This window comes from Amphibalanus amphitrite, unplaced genomic scaffold, assembly GCF_019059575.1.
Source record: "Amphibalanus amphitrite isolate SeventyFive unplaced genomic scaffold, NRLGWU_Aamphi_draft 000052F_arrow, whole genome shotgun sequence".
In the NCBI taxonomy this organism is placed as follows: domain Eukaryota; kingdom Metazoa; phylum Arthropoda; class Thecostraca; order Balanomorpha; family Balanidae; genus Amphibalanus; species Amphibalanus amphitrite.
In genome coordinates, this window is record NW_024881548.1 from 204520 (window position 1) to 225164 (window position 20645).

Genomic DNA, 20645 nt, shown 5'->3' on the forward strand with positions numbered 1-20645 from the left:
TCTATCTCTATCTCTATCTCTTTCTTTCTTTCTTTCTTTCTTTCTTTCTTTCTTTCTTTCTTTCTTTCTTTCTTTCATTTTGTAGCCATGAGGCTGTAGCGGCGGAATATCTTCAATTAAGGGGGGGGGCACTGCCGACTTTTGGTCCCATTCTTTCCATTTCCATTTCCATGCAACGCCTATAGGGATAATGTTAAAATGGCAAAATCAATGGGGGCACGGTGCCCTGGTGCCCCCTCCCCCCCGCTCCGCCGCCTATGCCATGAGGGACGTGTATAGGATAGGTATGTTTAGTGCAAGGTGCGTTCGCACGTAAAATGTTGCGACACATTTCATATTTGCTGGCTCAAACAGCCACAAACACTCCTTTCTTTTTCTCTCGCATATTATCGGCCTCGGGCTGTTCGTTCACCAAGCAATGTGTTCCCATGCATCTGAAAATCGCATGGTAGGAAAAGGACCCATGCATCAAACGGTCGGCGATGCTAACGGAGCTGAGAGATAATTAGGTCCTTTGGAAATTGGATCTACTATGTACATTGTGCATAAATAATGAACAACGGGGATGTATTCTGGTATCAGGCGACAGATAGGCATCGCCATTCTCTGGATAGAATCTGCTGACTACCAACATTTACGTTAGAAAAGATAACTGAGGGTCGGCAAATAGTGGGATAGGCCCCCTCTGGGGGTAGCTGAGCCCTTCGGTAGGGGTAATGAGGGCGGACCTGGAAAATAATAGTTTTTAGGATTCATAACTCGCATAGATTCATAAGCTGCTTGATGTGGAGTATACGCTTGTTTTCTTACATTGATAGGCTTTTTATCTAATCAGACCATTTTTAGAGCTAGCAGGATTATTGGAATTAGGGGAGACATTTGTCTGACCGGACACGGTTAATCGTAGACTGGAGACTGAGCCCAGCCAGTGGGCAGGCCACCCATGAAACACCCCCTTCCCCCCTCCCAAGCACTCACTGCACCCGGCTACAGGCGCGCCCCTATGTGAGCTGCCCGATTGCGATATACGTTGCCGGTCCAGCCCGGAACAGGGGGTTGAGGCGTGGAGGAGGATTCAACTATCCTGAAGATGGAAAGGACGGATTGACGCCGAATCACCACTCTGTCCTGGCATTGTCTCGAGAAAGAGGTTACACGTGAAGGTCGCTGAGAGTGGGGCCATGAACATTTTGGATTAGGATTAACATGATAAACTGGGAGTCGATTTGTTTTGATGCGCTATGCCTTACGCGGGTAATTTGTTAGAGCCGGATCGGTCCTTTTTTCTTTTTGCTGAGAGTGGGTACGACTAACCTGCAATGGAATTTAACTTTACTCCTAGGAGGGTGGTTAACAATGATTGCGAATATACGCGCATACGTGAGGCACTGGTTTACTCCCAATCCTCCGTTTAATTGTATTCACTTATTCAGTGTGGGGTCTGATAGGTGGGGGTAATGGCTCTGTCTAGCTTCCAAAAAGAAAGCATCACCCTGGATACGTGTCGACCACAACTTTAAATGAACAGCAATGGACAACGTAAATGGTTGATAATGACCGTGTTGCCATGCTCCCCGTTCGCGAATCATGAAGTTATGCTTCCTCGCCGAGGCTCTTAGGCGGGTTATAGAGCACGACGGATGTGGGTTCCGCATTTTCAAGCAATAGTTGTCAACAGTTGATTGATGTTTTGTCAAAACATATTAGCATATACGGCAGTTCAGTGTACTTTATGTCCGTCTGATGTGCCCGTCGTTGCGTTTTCGCAACGCTGATGGCGCCCGGTGTGCCCTTCGTTGCGATTTCGCAACGCAAGTTTTTTACGTTTTTCTCGAAAAACTTTTGCTGCAAGCAAAAATTATTTTCGATTCCATGCAAGGCCCTGGTAGGAGCATAACATATTTTGATTTCGTCGATTTTCATGATGGTCAATATTCCTGGGCATAAATGGGTTAAGCAAAAGCCCTTATTTACATAGATATAGACTCTTTCCCAGCAACCAGATGTTGAGTTCGGTGACCTCGCGCTGGTACATGCATTTTGTCATTGTAGACCGTTTGTTTGCGGTGCGCCGACTGTCACGGGGATTTCAGAGAAATTCGGAATTCATGACAATTCAGAGTTGATTGCAGCTTTAGTAGTTAGTTCGTTTGACCCATAGACAACTTCTCGCAGGTTTCATTCGGCCTGCATCAAAAAATGATTGTCGTCTATTACCATTCTATAGCATAGATAAAACAGGGAACAGACCCCAGGCCTCATGGGCAGGTGCCACAAAGGAGCGACTTGGACATCCATTCACTGTGGATTCCCTCACCGCCACCACCGCGGAGTGAATGAACCTTTCGGCAACTCATACACAATATTATTTGTGTGCATCATTTCAATACTAAACCCCATGTCGTCGAAGATACCGCAAAAGACGTGATTCATTTAAAATTTTATTGTTGACAGAGATGCATAAACAAAGCGTCAGATATATAAATTAAAGTTGGCACTTAACAGGCGCAAAACACAAAACCTTTACAACCACACAAATTTATACAGTCTCATACATTGATCACGCGATCGCATTCAGACTTTGCGTGCTTACTGACTTAAGTGATACATTTTAGAATCCGTATCCGGTGGAGGGTGTGCGGGCGCCACCGTTGGGGGCGCCGTAGCCACCGCTGGGGGCGGCCGGCTGGCTGTAGCTCGCGACGGGGGCGGCAGCAGCGGCCGGGGCGCCGTAGCCGTTGTTGGGGGCGGCGGCGCCGTACTGGCCGTTTTGGCTGTCCTCGGGGAACTGCGCCTCGCCCTCGTACTGGACGTCAGCCACGAAACCAGAGTCGCCCTCCACGTAGTAGGTGACGGTCTGGACGCGGGTGTCGGGCAGCAGCACGCGGTACACGCCCTCGACGCGGCTGCCGTCCGACTCCTCCTTGTGGCCGTAGTCGTTACCCTCGTCGTCCTTGACCTCGTACTCGAACGAGTACGGCTGCGGCGGGAATTCCTCCTGGCCGGCGCCGTAGCTGGTCTGAGGAGCCCCGTAGCTCTGGGAGGCGCTACCCTGGGGAGCCCCGTAGCTCTGGGAGGCGCTGCCCTGAGGAGCTCCGTAGCTCTGGGAGGCTCCTCCGTTCCTCTGAGGGGCTCCGTAGCTCTGGGAGGCTCCTCCGTTCCTCTGGGGAGCTCCGTAGCTCTGGCCGGGACCAGACCTTCCCAGGGGACGGTCGGCAGAGACGGCGGCCACCGCCAACAGAGCAATCGCCAGTACCTGGAGAAAACAAAAGCGATGCATTGAATCTTAGCAGCTCCCATACGAAGGTGCTACATAGGGGTGTTTTGAGAATGAACTGGCAAGCAAATTATACTTAGGTTTCACATGACTTGAAAAATCTTTCATTTCTGTGTTCTTTTTATAATGAATTGCACATCATGCCAAATTTTGTGAGCGAGTCGCATCATATCTGTTTAATTTACGTAAGTGATTTTCTTAATGGCACATTCCTTTTGTTTGACTAATACAGATTCATAGTTACAGGGGCTAAATGAGATATTTTTACACGGACATCTCTATACCTCTCTATATAGACGGATACGAAGTTTGCGCCTAAATTCATAAATAAACCAAGAAAACAAAGTGAAAGACACTGGAAATATCCACGCTAGCATAAAACGATCCCCCTACCTTCATGTTTTCTCTGGGACACTCAGTTCGGCTGTACTCTTCGTGAGAGGGCTGCGGATGGACTGATGCTGTGTGGACCGGCCGCCGCCGTTATATAGGTCCGGTCCGCTCCAGCTAGTCACGATCTCTAGAGGTCAGCTTGCAACACGCCGACACTGCCGCCACCGAATAGTGACATCTGATGGATACGACACTTTGGGTATGGTCATCACTGCTCAGGGGCGAATGTTATGTTTGAGCTAATTTTTCAAAAGGCTTTCGAATCCTGACCGCAAATTAGATCTTCACCGTATGACCCCTACATACAGGGTGTCCAGAAAAAAAGGATACTATTTTTTTTTGCTGTAATTCCGAAAATAAACACCTTACATTTTAAAATGGCACATGCTTGTATTCGCCAAAATATGGCAAAACAGACAGCAGGTGCCACATGGCATGTAAACTCTTTGGTTAGTTGCGGCAGCTCCTCAAAGCAGATACTCAATGTGAGCGGCCTTACGGCGGATCAGCTCCAGCACTAGCACAGTCTGCAGGTGACTGATGGTCATGTTGACCATCTCGGAGGGCAGGCAGACAACTTTCCAACGACGCATTACAGTGCTCATGAGTTTTGCCAAATCTTGCACTAATAAGCACATGAATTTGGAACAAAATCGGCACGTGCGTTAATGAATGCGACTTAATTTCCGTAGTATCTTTTTTTTCTGGACACCCTGTATTATGTTTTTTCTACGTACCTATTTTGTGTGATATCCCCGCGGTAGGTAGTTGGACGGCACATAACAAAAACTGGAGGGCATTGTGTGATAGGATAATATCGTTGAGATATTTATTAGGCGCTGCTGAACAACCGGGCTTAAGTTTGCCTTCAAGGACCACAAATATGTCACATTAGAGCAGTTTCAACATTTCGGAGCTCAAAATAGGCATGGAAGCCTCCCTGGTGCCCAAAATGGTTTTGTCTAGTTCTAAGGAAGAAAGCAGCTAAAAGGGCAATTGAACTTGAAACGTTTGAAAAAGTGCAAGCTATTCATCAAATATCTTTGAGTCCAGACTTGCAGGGCCCATGAAAGCTTAGATTTTCTACAGTGCTTGTCACGTAACAAAGAATAGTTTCCTAAATTCATCGTAATAGTCTTATAACGCCACACAAAACCCGTGTTTATAATTCGATAATTCGATGTTTTCACATATGTTTTATTATGTGAAAGCAGTGTTGCATATTCTCACAGAAGTATGTATGACTAGCATATTGCCCTATTGCTAGATGCAGATAATTTCGATATCCTTAGCAACAAATCACAATACAAGAAATAGCCAGCCATTGCTGCGTGCCTCTCTTTTCAAATTCATGGCCGAGGCCTAGGGAGGTGACCGGAATGCATTTCAATGAAGCTGTGGCTCCAGGGTAGACATATGTCCTTACCCTGTAGGAAACTGCGCACGGAAAGCGGACGCTGAGTGAAAGATATGCATGGTCGATCCCTCCCTCAGCGCGTCATACTAGTTAGATTCACTTGGAAGCATTCGATAGCAAACGAAACTGGTCTTACTTTTTCCATCCCATTGAAAGAAGTAGATTGGCACACAATTAAATCTTGTTTGTGTACCAGTACTATAGTTAGTCTAATAATATACTATACTATATAATACTATACTATAGCTGTCTAAACTATTATAAAGGAGAAATGAGATAGGAATTGCTCTTGAGAATGACTTGCTATCGCCACCTCTGTGTTCTTCCTCATTCCCCCAAAACGGTACTGGAAGGTAGGCAACCCGCATGGCACGCTGCGCCGCCCGGGCGGCCGAAGGATAGCCAGCGCTGTATTCCGTTCGGGGCACGGCACTGGAAGTTAGGCAGCCCGCACGACACGCTCCGCCGGGCGGCCGAGCGGCGGGCGGGTGGATTCTGTAACACGGTGCTGGCTAGCAGCCGTCAGCCCGCGGATCTATTTACATATACGAATGAGTTCTCTTATGCGGCAGCGAATAGCGGAGGCACCGAGAACGCACTACATGAATAACGCATATATATGTCATATAACTGCAATTAAGTACACAATAGGTAAAGCGTGCTGCTAAGAAAATGGCAAAACAAAACTTAATTTAACCCTGATTTTGCCCTGATAACCCTTAGCAGAAATGGTTCGATCCATGAAATTTTGTACATCTGGGATCTTGTTTCTCCTATGAATTTTGACGCTCTTTTGAACGCCGATTACAGCTTGTCGCGTCGCGTCGTGGCCGAGCCGAGTTAGATAGAAGCGTAGCCTCACCCTGCGCTCCCACTCCCCCGCCTCGATGTGATTCGATTTAACCCGGCAGTTGCTGGGGTATTTCGCCACCCACCGTTTGCTGGGGGGGGGGGCGTTAAACGCCCCCAGCCGATAACTCGAGAACCAATAGGCGCAGCGAAACGCACGAGGCGGCAAACGAAAGAACGCGACGAGACGCTTCAGATGAGTACTTTAAAGTTGAATTTTGAGGTCACAGGTCGGGTCAAGGTCAGGTCAAACACCTGAAATCGGGCTTTCAGTAGCATGGACTTCAGGACTTCGCAATGGGCGCCTCTCGTCATAAACTCTGTCAAAACGGTGCACAATCCATCATATAAGGCCTACAAGAGTGTCAGCTCCATGTAGGGGTCAGTCAAGCATAGGTCAGGGTCAAGGTCAGGTCAACCGGGCAGGCACATATCCCCGAAAATCAAAACTGATATTAGCAGCCTGTGACACATGTTTTATGGGTAATTTGGGGCGTAGAACACGATGGTGGCATTCATTTTATCATATGTGTACGTGTTTGGCTCAAAAAGTTCAATTTAAGAAATGCATGTATCATGGTCGTGAAGTAGTCACGAGAAATTGCCAAGATTCGGTTCAAGATTTTGGAAAATGCGGAACGATAATCAATAATCGAAGATAGCCATTTGATTGTTCATGGTATTGGCAGTCTAATGGTGTTTACGGCATGTCTGTATATCTATTCTGTGATTTTATATGATTTTTTGAACATATGCCGTTTTTGGTCGAAAACTCAGAAATCATGACGTCACTAAAACCTCGATATCTCAAAAATTTTCCGACCGATTTTTTTGAAACTTTGTCACAATAAGCTTCAATCAATTCCCTACAGGTACCCAAAATTTGGCGCGCCTGCGGCGCGCCGTTTTTATGCTATGGCCCGGCGAAAAAAGTGGGGGCGTTTAACGCCCCCCCAGCAACTCGCGGGTTAACACACCAGCCATTTTTGAGTCATATAAGAGATCAGGTCACCAGAGGTCATCGAAGACAGAAAATTTCCGACTTTGGCGCTGCAATACTGGACATATTCGCTCCTTAGCTGCAACATCACACATAACAATTTCGTTAGCTCTCTTACCGCTCTTTCACAAATATGCTTTTCCTTTGCACCAATGTTTTCTCCAGCGCGTATCCATTTTTTCACCGCACGTCGTCCGGATGCACGACAAAACGGTGATAACACGAGCCAAGCGGGTAGGCAGCTCCGGGCTGACCGAGGTCTACCATGGGAAGTGGTCCTAGGAACAGAGGCTAGTTTTACCAACAGAACAAGCGCCGGCTGAAAAACTAATAAACCAACAATATGATAACATGCATATGAGGTTGGATGGATCATATTTGTTCACAATGGTTCACATTATTTTTTTCGCTCAGCTGTGAAATTTGGGAGTGACTACTGACGTAACGCCAGAAGCAACTAGCCGAAAATTTTACGGTTGCTAAATATAACCTCAGCTCCACAAAGTATGGGATTCAGGGAAAGTTAGTTATAAAGAGTTCAAGCATTGCAGCTTTTGCATTAGCCCGGTCGGGCCCGGGGGGTAATTGTAACGCAGATGCGTTACATTTTTTTCATCTTTCATGCTGAACTGCAAGCTGTGCCACAAGCTGAAACACGGCCATCTGCGAGCGCCGCACAGACACGGTCAGCCGGCTAAATCGGCTGTGATACCCTCTCTCCGTCCCAGCTGGCGTCCACACAGACGGCGCAGTCGGCTCTGACAAACAGGGGTCCTCTATAGATGACCACCCCATGACTTCATGAGAACCCGGATCTGAAGCCAACAAATAGCATACCGAAACGCGCCATTCTGCCAGCCTCGAGCCATTAATCAGTTTAGCCTTTGGAAAACAAGACTCTGTCCCACGCTCGGCACCCCGCCAGAGAACAAGGAGAGGGGAGTGCAGACCGGCCCTGATTTGAACCAAAACAAGAAAGGGGAGCGGGGACCGACCCGGTTTGTACGAAAACAGGATGAAATGGAACTCGGTCGCCAACGACAAAATATAGGACATCTGGCCGGACCTGACTTCAAAACAAGGGGAGTTGAGGGCCAGGCCCGCCACCTGGCGCCTCAGGCGCCGTGAGCGCCGGCGGCGAATTCCACCCGATCGCTGCGTGAAAGGGTGCGACTGCCATGGCCGGAGGGGAACCGAACTTTGTCAGCAAATCACGAACTTTCGAGGGCGGAGCCGAGTGCAGCTTCTGAGAATGGAGGACGGAGATTGGACAAGGTGATGCTGCCCGGCCCTCTGAAGTATGACGTCATCAGAAGTATAAGTTGATGAAACGGAACTGAAAAGACTCGCTCGGACGACGCATCCCGCGCCGGTGGCACTCTCTCGGCCCACGTCTCTCGTCTGACATCGCGGACAGCCCACGAGACACCAGCGGCTGGCATCACGGCGCCGGCGGCGGCTCTGGCCGCCGGGCCGGGCGCTGGACGGACACGACCATCATGTCAGCGCCTCCATCTCAAGTAAGGTCACGCGGTGAACACGGGTGCGCACCTAGTCCCTAAATCCTTCAAGTAAACCCCCCCCCTCGTTACTGTTATGTGAGCCACATTATATTCCCCTTTTTGGTGTCGTCCGCAATATTTTAGGCCATTCAGTTTAGGCAGTTCAATTTATTCTTCGGACTTTGAGTCTAGGTAGCTTAAGTTCACAATTCGATTCGGTCAATTATGTAACTGTGCGCGTGGTGCGAGACGCGTGCCGACGTGGACCCTCGTCCGGCGCCCCGTGGTGATTAAGGCGGACGGAGGGGATTATGCACTGTGGGGAGTCTGGAAAGGGACGGGCGACTGTGTACCGCATCACGCGGCTTGTGGGGCTCAGTTGATGGGCGGCCTGGGCCCAGAATGTTTCTTTTAAATTTGACGTGTAAGGGAATTTAAGGTGTTGCGTCGGAGTATGTAAATAAATGGGACTTGTAAATATTGAAATACGAGTGTGAGTAGTGCTGAAGGGCAGGGATCGGAGGATGGAGCATAAAAGGCCATATGCCAACCCACAGTCGGGAAAGAGGTCATTTCCAAGGTGTCTGGCCAGAGCAATTTACAACGATCAGTTTTCTTTATCTGTTTGATTTTACACAGTGCACACAGGGATTATACAGGGAGCACAGAACACGCAGGACCTCCCTAGCCTAACCGATACTGGAGCTTCTCCGGTTGACTCCTAAGTGCCCTTGCCAGTGGATTTCCTGGCACTCCATCCTCCCCAAATTATCCCACGGTCCAACAATAGCGATTACACACAACACACACAGGACCTCCCTAGCCTAACCGATACTGGAGCTTCTCCGGTTGACTCCTAAGTGCCCTTGCCAGTGGATTTCCTGGCACTCCATCCTCCCCAATTTATCCCACGGTCCAACAATAGCGATTACACACAACACACACAGGACCTCCCTAGCCTAACCGATACTGGAGCTTCTCCGGTTGACTCCTAAGTGCCCTTGCCAGTGGATTTCCTGGCACTCCATCCTCCCCAAAATTATCCCACGGTCCAACAATAGCGATTACACACAACACACACAGGACCTCCCTAGCCTAACCGATACTGGAGCTTCTCCGGTTGACTCCTAAGTGCCCTTGCCAGTGGATTTCCTGGCACTCCATCCTCCCCAAATTATCCCACGGTCCAAACAATAGCGATTATACACAACACACACCGGACCTCCCTAGCCTAGCCGATACTGGAGCTTCTCCGGTTGACTCCTGAGTGCCCTTGCCAGTGGATTTCCTGGCACTCCATCCTCCCCAAATTATCCCACGGTCCAAACAATAGCGATTACACACAATACACACAGGACCTCCCTGACCTAACCGATACTGGAGCTTCTCCGGTTGACTCCTAAGTGCCCTTGCCAGTGGATTTCCTGGCACTCCATCCTCCCCGAATTATCCCACGGTCCAAACGATAGCGATTATACACAACACATACAGGACCTCCCTAGCCCAACCGATACTGGAGCTCCTCCGGTTGACTCCCAAATGCCCTTGCCAGCGGATTTCCTGGCACTCCACTAATCAATTTACCAACGGTCCGCATACAAGGAGCGCACATAGACTTTGCCGCACACGAAATATATGTAACTGTACCCCACATGGACACTGCAAGGGACGGAGCCGGGGAGATAGATGATGCACGTTACGCCCCTGTGCGTGGAGAATCCACCGACGCGGCCAAGGGTTAGGAGGGAGATGAGAAGCGAGTGAAATGGAAGAAGACTGTACACGGAGAGGAATCGGATTTCCTAAATGTAGCTCAGCTCGGATAGACCCCACTTAAATAGTAGGCCTCGCTTGGGTAAGCCCTGGATACGTGCAATAAGTCGCGAAGTGAAGAGAAAGGATGAGAGCGAGTTGAGGATCGATTATTGAGGATGAGTGCATAGCCGACGAAGGCTAATCCGTTCGGTTGCCGGCGTGGGCCCCATAAAGCCGTGGCTATACGGAGACGATGCAGGCAGCCCGGAGGGACCTAGTGACCCCCCCCGGTTTTAAAAGATAGGTTAGGTCCGCTATCGGTCCATTGAGTGATCAGCGCAGGATGACATTCGATAAGTGACGTAGGTAGTTTCGGAGATGGTTAGGACCCCAGGCGTCCCAGCGAGGAGACGTATGCCGCCGGTTAAGTAATGTCCCGCGAAGAAACGTGTGATGCTGCAGGACGGGGGTGAACATTAAATACCAAAGCATGCGAGTCGGGTGATCGCGGTAAGTCGGTACTGGCCACCCCGCTGTCAGTCGATTAACTCCGGCCGTGCAGCGGTCATTTCGGATAGGTCTGTGACGACAGCTTAACTACCAGCAACGGATAGATAGGGCTTCGGACACCTATAACGCTGGTAGTCGTGGATTGTGTGAAGCCAACGGAGGCTAACCCGTTCGGTCGCCGGTGCTGTTTCAAAAGCCGTGGCTATACGGAGACGATGCAGGCAGCCCGGACGGACCTAGTTACCCAGCCCGGTTTCAAAGTTTAGATAAGCCCACCGCGGGCCGTGGTACGCTTAGTTTTCGTTTTCTTATAGGCAATTTGGCACAACTGGTAGTCATGGATTCGTGTAAAGCCGACGAACGACTAATCCCTTTCGGTCGCCGGGGGCTGGCCCGAAAACCGCGGCTATACGGAGACGACGCAGGCAGCCCGGACGGACCTTAGTTACCCAGCCCCGGTCTCAAATTTCAAATAAGTCCCCCGCGGAAACCGGACTACACGGTGTCCTGCGAGCCGTAGTCTCGGAACCGCTGGCCGAAGGACATTTATGTTTTTGTGTAGGTAGTTCGACATGGTGATGGGATGGACCGCAATAAGTCACGTAACGCGAGGGTCGAGTGCCGAAATCTGTGGTGGGTCGTATCTCTAATTGTGTAGCGTGAGCATTATGAAGCGTTCGTTTGATGTACGGAGCATTGCGGTTATGAAGGGATAACGGTTAATAAAATCTAAGGTCAATGACTTAATTACGACTTGCGCACGCCTTAGCACCACCGGGGGAAGTTAGGCAAAGGGGGAGGGATCAGAGATGGTTAACTCTGATAATTTATAAGGTATGGCTGGGCGTATGACAGAAATGAGAGGGGACGGGCAAATGAACGTATGATTGGCATGTATATCCGGTGGGAGATAACCCTCAGCTAGGACGGGTGCTGTTGTTTGAGAGTGGGACCTTTGTTTAGTAGAGTTGGGTTCGTATTTCAATATGATCAAGGATAATGGGTTATTGTTTATCCCTCCTCCCATTCCTTAACCCTGGCCTATGTGTTTCCGATGATTGATCGCCCCGGAAAGATAGAGTCAGAGTCGGAACGGGTTCGCGAGGGGCTGGACACTGAGAAGGGCTTCTAGGAGCGCACCGATGGAGCTCGCTCTCACTATCTACCTAAGAAGACACTGCCCGGTTAGCCCCGCAACGCCGCGAAACCCCGCTACATAATCCCAACCACCGCAGCCCGGGGAGCGGCGTTTTTCGCCTTCCCCCCCCCCCCCGTCTAACTCCGTCAATAAGGGAGTTACGGAAACAAAAGCGATACCAAACAAAAGGTCCTTACGAGACAATTCTAAAGCACCTAAAATTTTTGACCTCAGGTCAATTTTCAAGGTCAGAGGTCAAGGTCAAAGGCAAAAACCGGCACATGTGCAGTGATCTCAAAGTAAGCGTTCTAGAGGACGACAGGATGCATCAAACCGGTAAAATTGGGTGTCAAACGAAAGGAGAAAATCTGAGGATTCCGAAACTGTGCTCAAAATCAAAGGTCAAGGTCAAGGTCACGCTCAAAATTGACCTCAAACTTTGCACTTTTTCGTACATCTTGCGTGCTAACTTCCAAGATGTTTTGAAATGTTTTGAGGCTTATCAGTTCCCTATTTGTGGTTCATTTTACGATACAAGGCTGCTCAAAGGTCAAGGTCACAAAAGAGTATCCTTGCTAGAGCCTATTTCACTGATACAAGTTAGTAATAATAAAAAGACAATTTTGCCATCCGGAAGCTCTAAATGAAGGCTTAGAGGAAAATAGATGCCAGATTCGTGATCAGCGGGTACAAATCCATCATAGGCGACCTTTCATGTGTCAAGGTCAACCAAAGGTCATTCGAGGTCACATGAGGTCAACATAAAACTGGACCTTTTCCAAACAAAATATATATCATTCGACGTGGCTTGACAAGACGAATGCGACGGTACCACTGCCGTAGCTCTAGGACCATTCTTGTCGAAGTTATGTGCGAAAAAAAAACTAAAACCACATTTCGGGGTCGTTGCATTGGCCTGACCTCTGACCTCAAGTCGCCAAAACTATTTTTCTATTTTTTTCTAAGTCAAACGCTCCGTGCTCGTAATTTGTCTTTATCTCTAAAACTCTATTTTTAGCAGCTATTTGAAGTTTGCGTCTGTGACGCCGAAGTTTGCCGTGCAGGGGTCTTGGAAAATCAACCCTTTGACGTCATCAAGGGGACTAGGTCCATTTTTTTACTTCAGAAGATGTCAAATTGATTGGAGAAAAAGTACTGAAAGTTTCGCTTTCCTATCCCTAACCGTTCGGGAGCTATCGCAAATATTCGCCAGGGGGGGGGGGCGAAAAATTCGCCCCCCCGGGCCCGCGAGGTTTAGGTTACCTACTGGCTTCTGCAAGATTTATCTACGAAGGTCGGAGTGGTTTATTTGCATGTCTACATCCTCCCACACCTCTTCAAAATCGAGGCGCAAGATCAGTTACCCCCAATCGTCAAGCAGCTTCATAAAGATCTAAGAAATATGTGGGACTTTTTATTGACAGTGATGCAAAGACAATGCAACAGGTATAAATAAAACTCAGCGCTTCAGAAACACACAACACGCAACATTAACATTCACACAAACGTGTTCAATCTCTCAAATAAGTTCATGACCACACTCAGAAATCGTTTACATACTGACTTCGTGATCTATTCATTTTAGAATCCGTATCCGGTGGAAGGGGTGCGGGCGCCACCGTTGGGGGCGCCGTAGCCACCGCTGGGGGCGGCCGGCTGGCTGTAGCTCGCGACGGGGGCGGCAGCAGCGGCCGGGGCGCCGTAGCCGTTGTTGGGGGCGCCGGCGCCGTACTGGCCGTTCTGGCTGTCCTCGGGGAACTGCGCCTCGCCCTCGTACTGGACGTCAGCCACGAAACCAGAGTCGCCCTCCACGTAGTAGGTGACGGTCTGGACGCGGGTGTCGGGCAGCAGCACGCGGTACACGCCCTCGACGCGGCTGCCGTCCGACTCCTCCTTGTGGCCGTAGTCGTTGCCCTCGTCGTCCTTGACCTCGTACTCGAACGAGTACGGCTGCGGCGGGAATTCCTCCTGGCCGGCGCCGTAGCTGTTCTGGGGAGCCCCGTAGCTCTGGGAGGCACTGCCCTGAGGAGCTCCGTAGCTCTGGGAGGCGCTGCCCTGAGGAGCTCCGTAGCTCTGGGAGGCGCTGCCCTGGGGAGCTCCGTAGCTCTGGGAGGATCCTCCGTTCCTCTGAGGAGCTCCGTAGCTCTGGGAGGCTCCTCCGTTCCTCTGGGGAGCTCCGTAGCTTTGGCCGGGACCAGACCTTCCCAGGGGGCGGTCGGCAGAGACGGCGGCCACCGCCAACAGAGCAATCACCAGCACCTGAAAGAAACGACGTTTTTGGCAGGGGATGAGACGTGACATTGCGCTCAACTCGTCTTATAAGGAGGATACGAGCCACCGCTATAAGAAGTCAACATTTTTTCCCAGTAATTGATAAATACTAGCAAAAAGAGTGGATAAAACCATAAAAACAATGTTCCATGGCAATGATGTAATACCGATGTCAATATATGCTCTTAAATAAATTTATGCCTCGAAACATCCAGTTGATGCATACTTATGTAGTGTGTCGCATAAGGCTTTACCTTCATGGTTGACAGTGGAGCTGTATAGGAACTCTTCGTGAGAGGGCTGCGGATGGACTGATGCTGTGTGGACCGGCCGCCGCCGTTATATAGGTCCGGTCCGCTCCGGCCAGTCACGATCTCTAGAGGTCACTATCTTGCAACACGCCGGCACTGCCGCCATCCTCGTCACACCGTGAGTGATGCGGGCGTAGAGGACTCTTCCTTTCTGTTTTGGATGATGGTAAGCAGTGAACTTAAGTAAGTGGTAACTTTGCACATACAGTGAAATGTGCCGTGAAAGTATCTTCATAAAGACAGACACAGCCCTTTTAGCTGCATTTGTTGAGTTGCAAACATATTCGAGAATGGAAAGCCCAAATTTGGCTATTGTTGTCACTTGCCCGACATAAAAATTAGCTATTTTAACTCTCGCACGTATTTAACTCTGTATTTTAACTCTCGCACATGCTTACCATACTGTATTTGCCTTTTTGCGTCTCAAATATGGGGCAGGTGGGGGGAAGTTCATAGGATCCTATACGGACTTTCCCTGTGGAAAAAAAAAACATTTGTAGGAGGGCCCTGCGGAAAGCCGTAGTCAGTCCCTCATTGACCTAGAATTTCACGAAAAAGAGCATGCTTGCTGCCTGTGACGAGATGGAGTCGATTACACCCAATTTTAGCTCTCGCGAGCTTGAAGACGTTTTTCGCCTTCTGATGAATACAAACGATAGTTGCCGAACGTTTAACTACATAAAGATAGAAGAGCAAAGCTGTGAATACGTAAACCCATTAATTTGACATCTTCTGTGGTAGAACAAAATAGACCTAGCGTCTTGATGGCGTCACAGGATCGTTTTTCACGGCATGAAATCTGGCATCACAGACGTAAACTTCAAACCACTGCCAAAAATAGAGTTTAAGGGAAAACCCAAATTACGGACAAGGATATATGTTACGGGTCATATGCTAACTTGGGCAGTATGCAAACTACCCGGGCAGTATGCAAACTACCCAACAGCTCGGGCAGTATGCATACCGCCCGGGTAGTATGCATACTACCCGACTCCTTGGGCAGTATGCATACCGCCCGGGTAGTTTGCATACTGCCCGGGTAGTATGCATACTGCCCACCTTTCATCTCACGGGCAAGATGTTTACTCGGGCAATATGCTGACCGCGGCTCGTGAGACTAGTTTATGCAATAGCTTGCATACATGTCTATGACAGACGCTTTAACCCATACGCTGGGGCGGTGCCCGGCGCCAGCCGTGCCGGGCTGGGGGGGGGGGGGAGGGAGTTAAACAACCCTGCTCGGCTCCTGTGCAACTTAGCGGCACAGGAGTAAGTGGCATGTAAGATGCGGTAACCAGCATTCAAAATAGGGTAAAAAATCATGACGAAGCTACTGCAGTCATTTTTAGGTCAGGTCAAAGATCAGGTCAATAGAGTGAAAAAAGGTCAAATTTGGCTTTCTTAACAAATTGGCGCCCATAACTCGTTAGCAAGTAGATCTACAGTGCCGCAGAAAGTTGCCTTCGATAACTCGCTTTCTCGAATAAGCATTCAAAGTTGACCTAAAATTAACGGTCTAGCCTCAAAAAGGCAACAATGCTTAAAATTGCTGTTTCGACGATTTTCCTTAAATATTTATTGATCCAAGATAAGTACGAAATCGTTTTTGCCAACATCGTGTTTCTCTTGTCGAGACAGGTCGAATGCACTGTACTTAATTTGACTTTAAAGCCACTTTGAAAATTTGACCTAAGGTCAAGGTCATAACCTGACATGAAAAGGTCTTGTTCTTTATTAGCCAATCATTATCGTCGCCCTGAACACATCTTAGGTTGTTTACATCGCTCAAACATGTCTCCATCAAAAGTTATCGTAAAACAACTGCTGAAGACATTTGATGACCTGAGATGACCTCTTGGTCATAAAGAGAGGTCACAAAAGCCATTTTCCGATTCGGCTTGTCATGTTTACCTGTAATCCAATGTTTGAGAGTGTTTAAAATTATTTTGATCCAAAAATGCGTCTTTAATTCAACTTTATCCTGTCAACCTCTAAGGGGGACTACGCAAAATTGACCTGACCTGAGATCATCGATATTATTTCAAAATTATATTATATGCGTTTTGTACAATGACATGTTTTTACTCTCATCAATCGCTAAAAGTTTCAAAGCGATAGTTGAGTCGGTACAGCTATGGCGAACATACTAGCTTTTTCTGAGATAAGGTCACTTGAACTGACCTGATATCCCGACCATCAGAACTCAACTTGTAACGTCTTACGTGTAAATATGTAGTTTTATGCAGCATTTGCTATTGAAGCTGTAGTAAAGCCCTCTACAGGTTCAGGTGCCAAACCAAAGCCAGCGAGTGATGACACTCTCGTCACGCTATATCTGGCGTCATTTTAGATTAAAGTGAATTGTTGGCCGTTGGCTAATTAACAATGAAATTCTGAGAAGAAAAATTTGAATTTTTATATTCCAACCTTTATTCTATCCTTCTATCGATAAATCACGTTTGACGGCGCAAAAGGACATCGCGGATGAACTACATTACTCAGAGAGTCATTGACATGTTAAAAATGGACATGGAATACGCAACTTCAAGATAAGAAGCGGGCAGTATGCAAACTGCCCAAGTTTTGGGCGGTATGCATACTGCCCAAGGGGTCGGGTAGTATGCATACTACCCGGGCGGTATGCATACTGCCCGGGCTGTCGGGTAGTATGCATACTGCCCGGGTAGTTTGCATACTGCCCAAGTTAGCATATGACCCGTAACATATATATAGCATATTAACTACAAAAATACCTCAAAAAATTTGGTGACCTGAGGTCAGGCTCAGGTCACCAAGAAAGTTCAAGGTCACAAACTCAGGTACTAGCACTAACTGCACTGTAGATCCCATCTAAAAACCGGGGTAAATTTGAAAGAGAAGATCATCATCTAACAGACATGAAAGTTTCAGGCCGTGTTGCGTCAGGAGTGGCCAGTGTCGGGAAGATGCACTTATGTGCAAAGCCTAGATGAAGCCCTGACTGCCATGAAGGTATACGTGTATAATCAGTGAAAGAAAATTGAAATGTAAAAAAGTATAAAAAAAGACATGCCATCTTCCCAGTTCGGCACTACAATTAGCTGGCGGGACGCCATCGGAACCCAATTTTCAGGTTTCAGATGAACAGGTAACCTCAGTGGTCAGGTAAAAGACTCAGAACCGGTGTCCTAGTTTTTTTTTCTCGCAAATAACTTTAACCCTCGCCCTGGCAGGGGGAAGGGTCGATGCGACCTCGCCCTAAGGTTTTTCAAAGATAGCGTAAAAACGGCGGCGCGCAGCGCCGCCAAATTTGACACAGCCTATGAGGCAACCGTTTTACATATGACCTGAAAATTTCATGTCCGGGTAACCTTGGGTCAGGTCACCAGGTCAGAAAAATCGGTCCAAGGTCGTGGTCAAATTTCAATTTTCTTTTTACACCTGTCCAACTCACAGTTTTGGACTGATTTCCTTCAAACTTTCAGGATGTGCTAAATTCACCGAGTTGTATAACATATATTTCGTTTTTTTTTATGTCACTGGCCTGAGGTCAGTTAGAGGTCATTACGTCGTAATGTTAAGCCTATGGGAACATAGGGGAGAGTGGGGCAAAGCGGCCACCCGGGGCAAAGCGGCCACCCATCGTTTTAGCTCTTCATAGCTGGCGTCAGTTCCAATTTATGGTTCCCAATTATACTTCTCTTCACGGTCGTTCGAATGAGCCAGACCGGGGTTTCAGGCCCATCACCATTGTTCTGTGAAACACAGAAAAGCATTTCTTGCCAGGTTACCAACTATGTTTATAATTTTTAAATGTTTTGTTATTCCGTAACCGTTTGGAATTTTTATAAGCGCTCTTGTCCAAGAATTGCATGGTTATCGTGCATGCATTCTACCAATTTTAATGTTTTTTACCCCACTAAAAGCTAAGCTGGAATATTTTTGTCTCGGACGGTATGCGCGGGGCAAAGCGGCCGGGGCAAAGTGGCCACCCCCCTATTGGCCATAAGTTGTTTCTATCTGGATAAAAAACATTATTTATATTCAAATGTGTCGTCATGCATTCATCTAAGCCACTTTTCAGTTGCATGAGTTACCAAATAATGCAATTAAATGTTTTTTCATGAAAATCCTTTCTTTGTTTACCTACAGGTGGAAGATGATGAAGTAAACATCCATCCTCGCTTAAACCTTGTCACCATCAAATACCCTAGTCGTACACGAGGCAACTATGTTGTTTCTCATATCGGGACTTAGGAAGACGCCGGTGGCCGCTTTGCCCCAGGGTATGGGGCAAAGTGGCCAATATGCATAGGTTTAAAGTTTTGTCAATATCTTCCATATGTGAACGCCTTTGGAAATAAAACGCAGTTGAAATAAAAGGCAACTTAATAGGGATCACATTGGTATAGAAAGAATCTTTCCAAGTTTAAAAATTAAGCGTTGGCATCGTGAGAAGCGTTAGGGTGGCCGCTTTGCCCCACTCTCCCCTACTTAATTCGGAAAATACTGGAGATATCTTCGCTTCGTTCGTTCTTCGTATTAGCCGTTTTCACGACGGGCTATCCGGCGAGTGCACCTAATTTGACCAAATCTGCACCGAATCTCTTTTACAGCAGATATCTTTATGTTTTTGAATTTATTTCAGTGTTTTAATCGATAATGCTCTCTGATAATACCAGTAAAACGCCTTTTGGGCGAAGAACGAGCGAGCGAGATAGTGAGCCCTGAAGGCTGCACGTGCGGAAGGGCGAGAGGGTACTTCCAACGGGATTGCGCAAAGCACCCTTCTAACCGGTCGCTAGCGGTGTACCAAATTTGAACGCAATCGGCCCAGCCGTTCCTGAGATCTGGAAGCGGCATTCTCCACGTGCGCACGTGCAAACGGGGTCCAAACTGACTTTTGCACGGCACCCTACTAACTGGTCCCCAACCGTGTACCAAATTTGAGCGCAATCGGCCCAGCCGTTCTCGAGATCTGGAAGCGCCTCCTGCACGTGCGCACGTGCAGTAGCACCTTAACCGCAACACATGGGAATGCATTGCCTGGTGAGTGCCTACCTGTATGCCAAGTTTCAGCGAAATCGCCCCAGTAATTACCGAGTTATTAAAATGGGAACAAATTTGACACCTCTAATTGTTGTATTTTGCACGTGCACTGGGGGTGACCCACATGCATCGAGAGTATCCTATTTTTGGTAGAAGGGATGTTGCTACCCTACAAAAATTACCGCAATTCAATCGCCCAAGCGGCTGCTGAGATATGAGCCTCTCAAAATCACTACTTTTGCAAAACAGCTTGAACACCCTTGACTTTTCACGTAGCACGTGCCACGACGGTCACTGAGGTGTATCAAAAGTAGTCAATTACGGGGTAGAAGGGATGGGGCTACCCAGCAAAAAAGACCGCAGGCCAATCGGTCCGGCGGTTGCTGAGATATAAGCCTCTCAAAAGCGTTACAGGCCGGGCCGGGCCGGGCCGGGCCTGGCCGCTTATACTGAGATTTTTCCGTTATATTGAAAAGACTCACTTCGCTCGCTGCGCTCGCTCGCTCGTAATGACAAAGCAGGCATATAACCAATTAGTGCAACCCTAGCTGATAGCTACTAAGAGAAACACTGAACCTAATTTGACCAAATCTGCGCCTAATCTGCACCAGATGTGCACCAAATGTGTACCAGATGGCCGTCGTGAAAACGGCTGCAGATTAGGTGCAGGTTTAGTCAAATTAGGTTCAGTGTATCTCTTAGAAGCTATCAGCTAAGGTTGCACTAATTGCTTGTATGCCTCCTTTGTCATAGTATCAGAGAGTACCATCGATTAAAACACTGAAATAAATTCATAAAATGAAGATATTTGCTGTAAAAGAGATTAGGTGCAGATTTGGTCAAATTAGGTGCATTCGCCGGATAGCCCGTCGTAAAAACGGCTAATACTACTACATACCTAGTACCTACCCAACGACGTACCATGCTTGAAAGAATTGGACCAAGCTGTTTTTTAACCCGCGCACCGACGGGGGGGGGGCGGATATCCGCCCCCCCTGAGGTTTTTCGCAAATAGCGGAAAAACCGCGGCGCGTAGCGCCGCGAAATTTAGTATGACTATAACCTCATCAATTTTACACATGGTGTGCAAGTTTGAACCTCCTACCTTTCAAGGTCAGGTCACCAGGTCACTTTGAATGACCCAACCTCAAGTCACTTTTTTGCAACTTTGTCACCGTGCCAGAGCTACAGTAG

At 48.1% G+C, this 20645-nt stretch overlaps 2 protein-coding genes across 4 annotated transcripts; both read right to left on the bottom strand.

Annotated features, from left to right (window-relative positions):
* Window positions 1-2428: 2428 nt before the first annotated feature.
* Window positions 2429-4382, bottom strand: LOC122377898 (pro-resilin-like). 3 transcript variants are annotated; one of them, XM_043358464.1, is made up of 3 exons: window positions 3671-3862; window positions 3162-3256; window positions 2429-3122 (listed from the first exon to the last, which is right to left on the bottom strand). In XM_043358464.1, the coding sequence occupies exons 1-3, from the start codon at window positions 3674-3676 to the stop codon at window positions 2612-2614; spliced, it is 612 nt and encodes a 203-aa protein (XP_043214399.1). In that variant the 5' UTR covers window positions 3677-3862; the 3' UTR covers window positions 2429-2611. The 3 variants fall into 3 exon arrangements, with proteins under 3 accessions (XP_043214399.1, XP_043214400.1, XP_043214398.1); XM_043358465.1 differs by having other exon boundaries at window positions 2429-3028; window positions 3134-3256; window positions 3671-3861; XM_043358463.1 differs by having other exon boundaries at window positions 2429-3256; window positions 3671-4382.
* An 8856-nt stretch (window positions 4383-13238) lies between these two features.
* Window positions 13239-14704, bottom strand: LOC122377897 (pro-resilin-like). The gene is made up of 2 exons (XM_043358462.1): window positions 14367-14704; window positions 13239-14100 (listed from the first exon to the last, which is right to left on the bottom strand). Exons 1-2 carry the CDS (start codon window positions 14370-14372, stop codon window positions 13423-13425), a joined length of 684 nt encoding a protein of 227 aa, XP_043214397.1. The 5' UTR covers window positions 14373-14704; the 3' UTR covers window positions 13239-13422.
* Between the last annotated feature and the right edge of the window lie 5941 nt (window positions 14705-20645).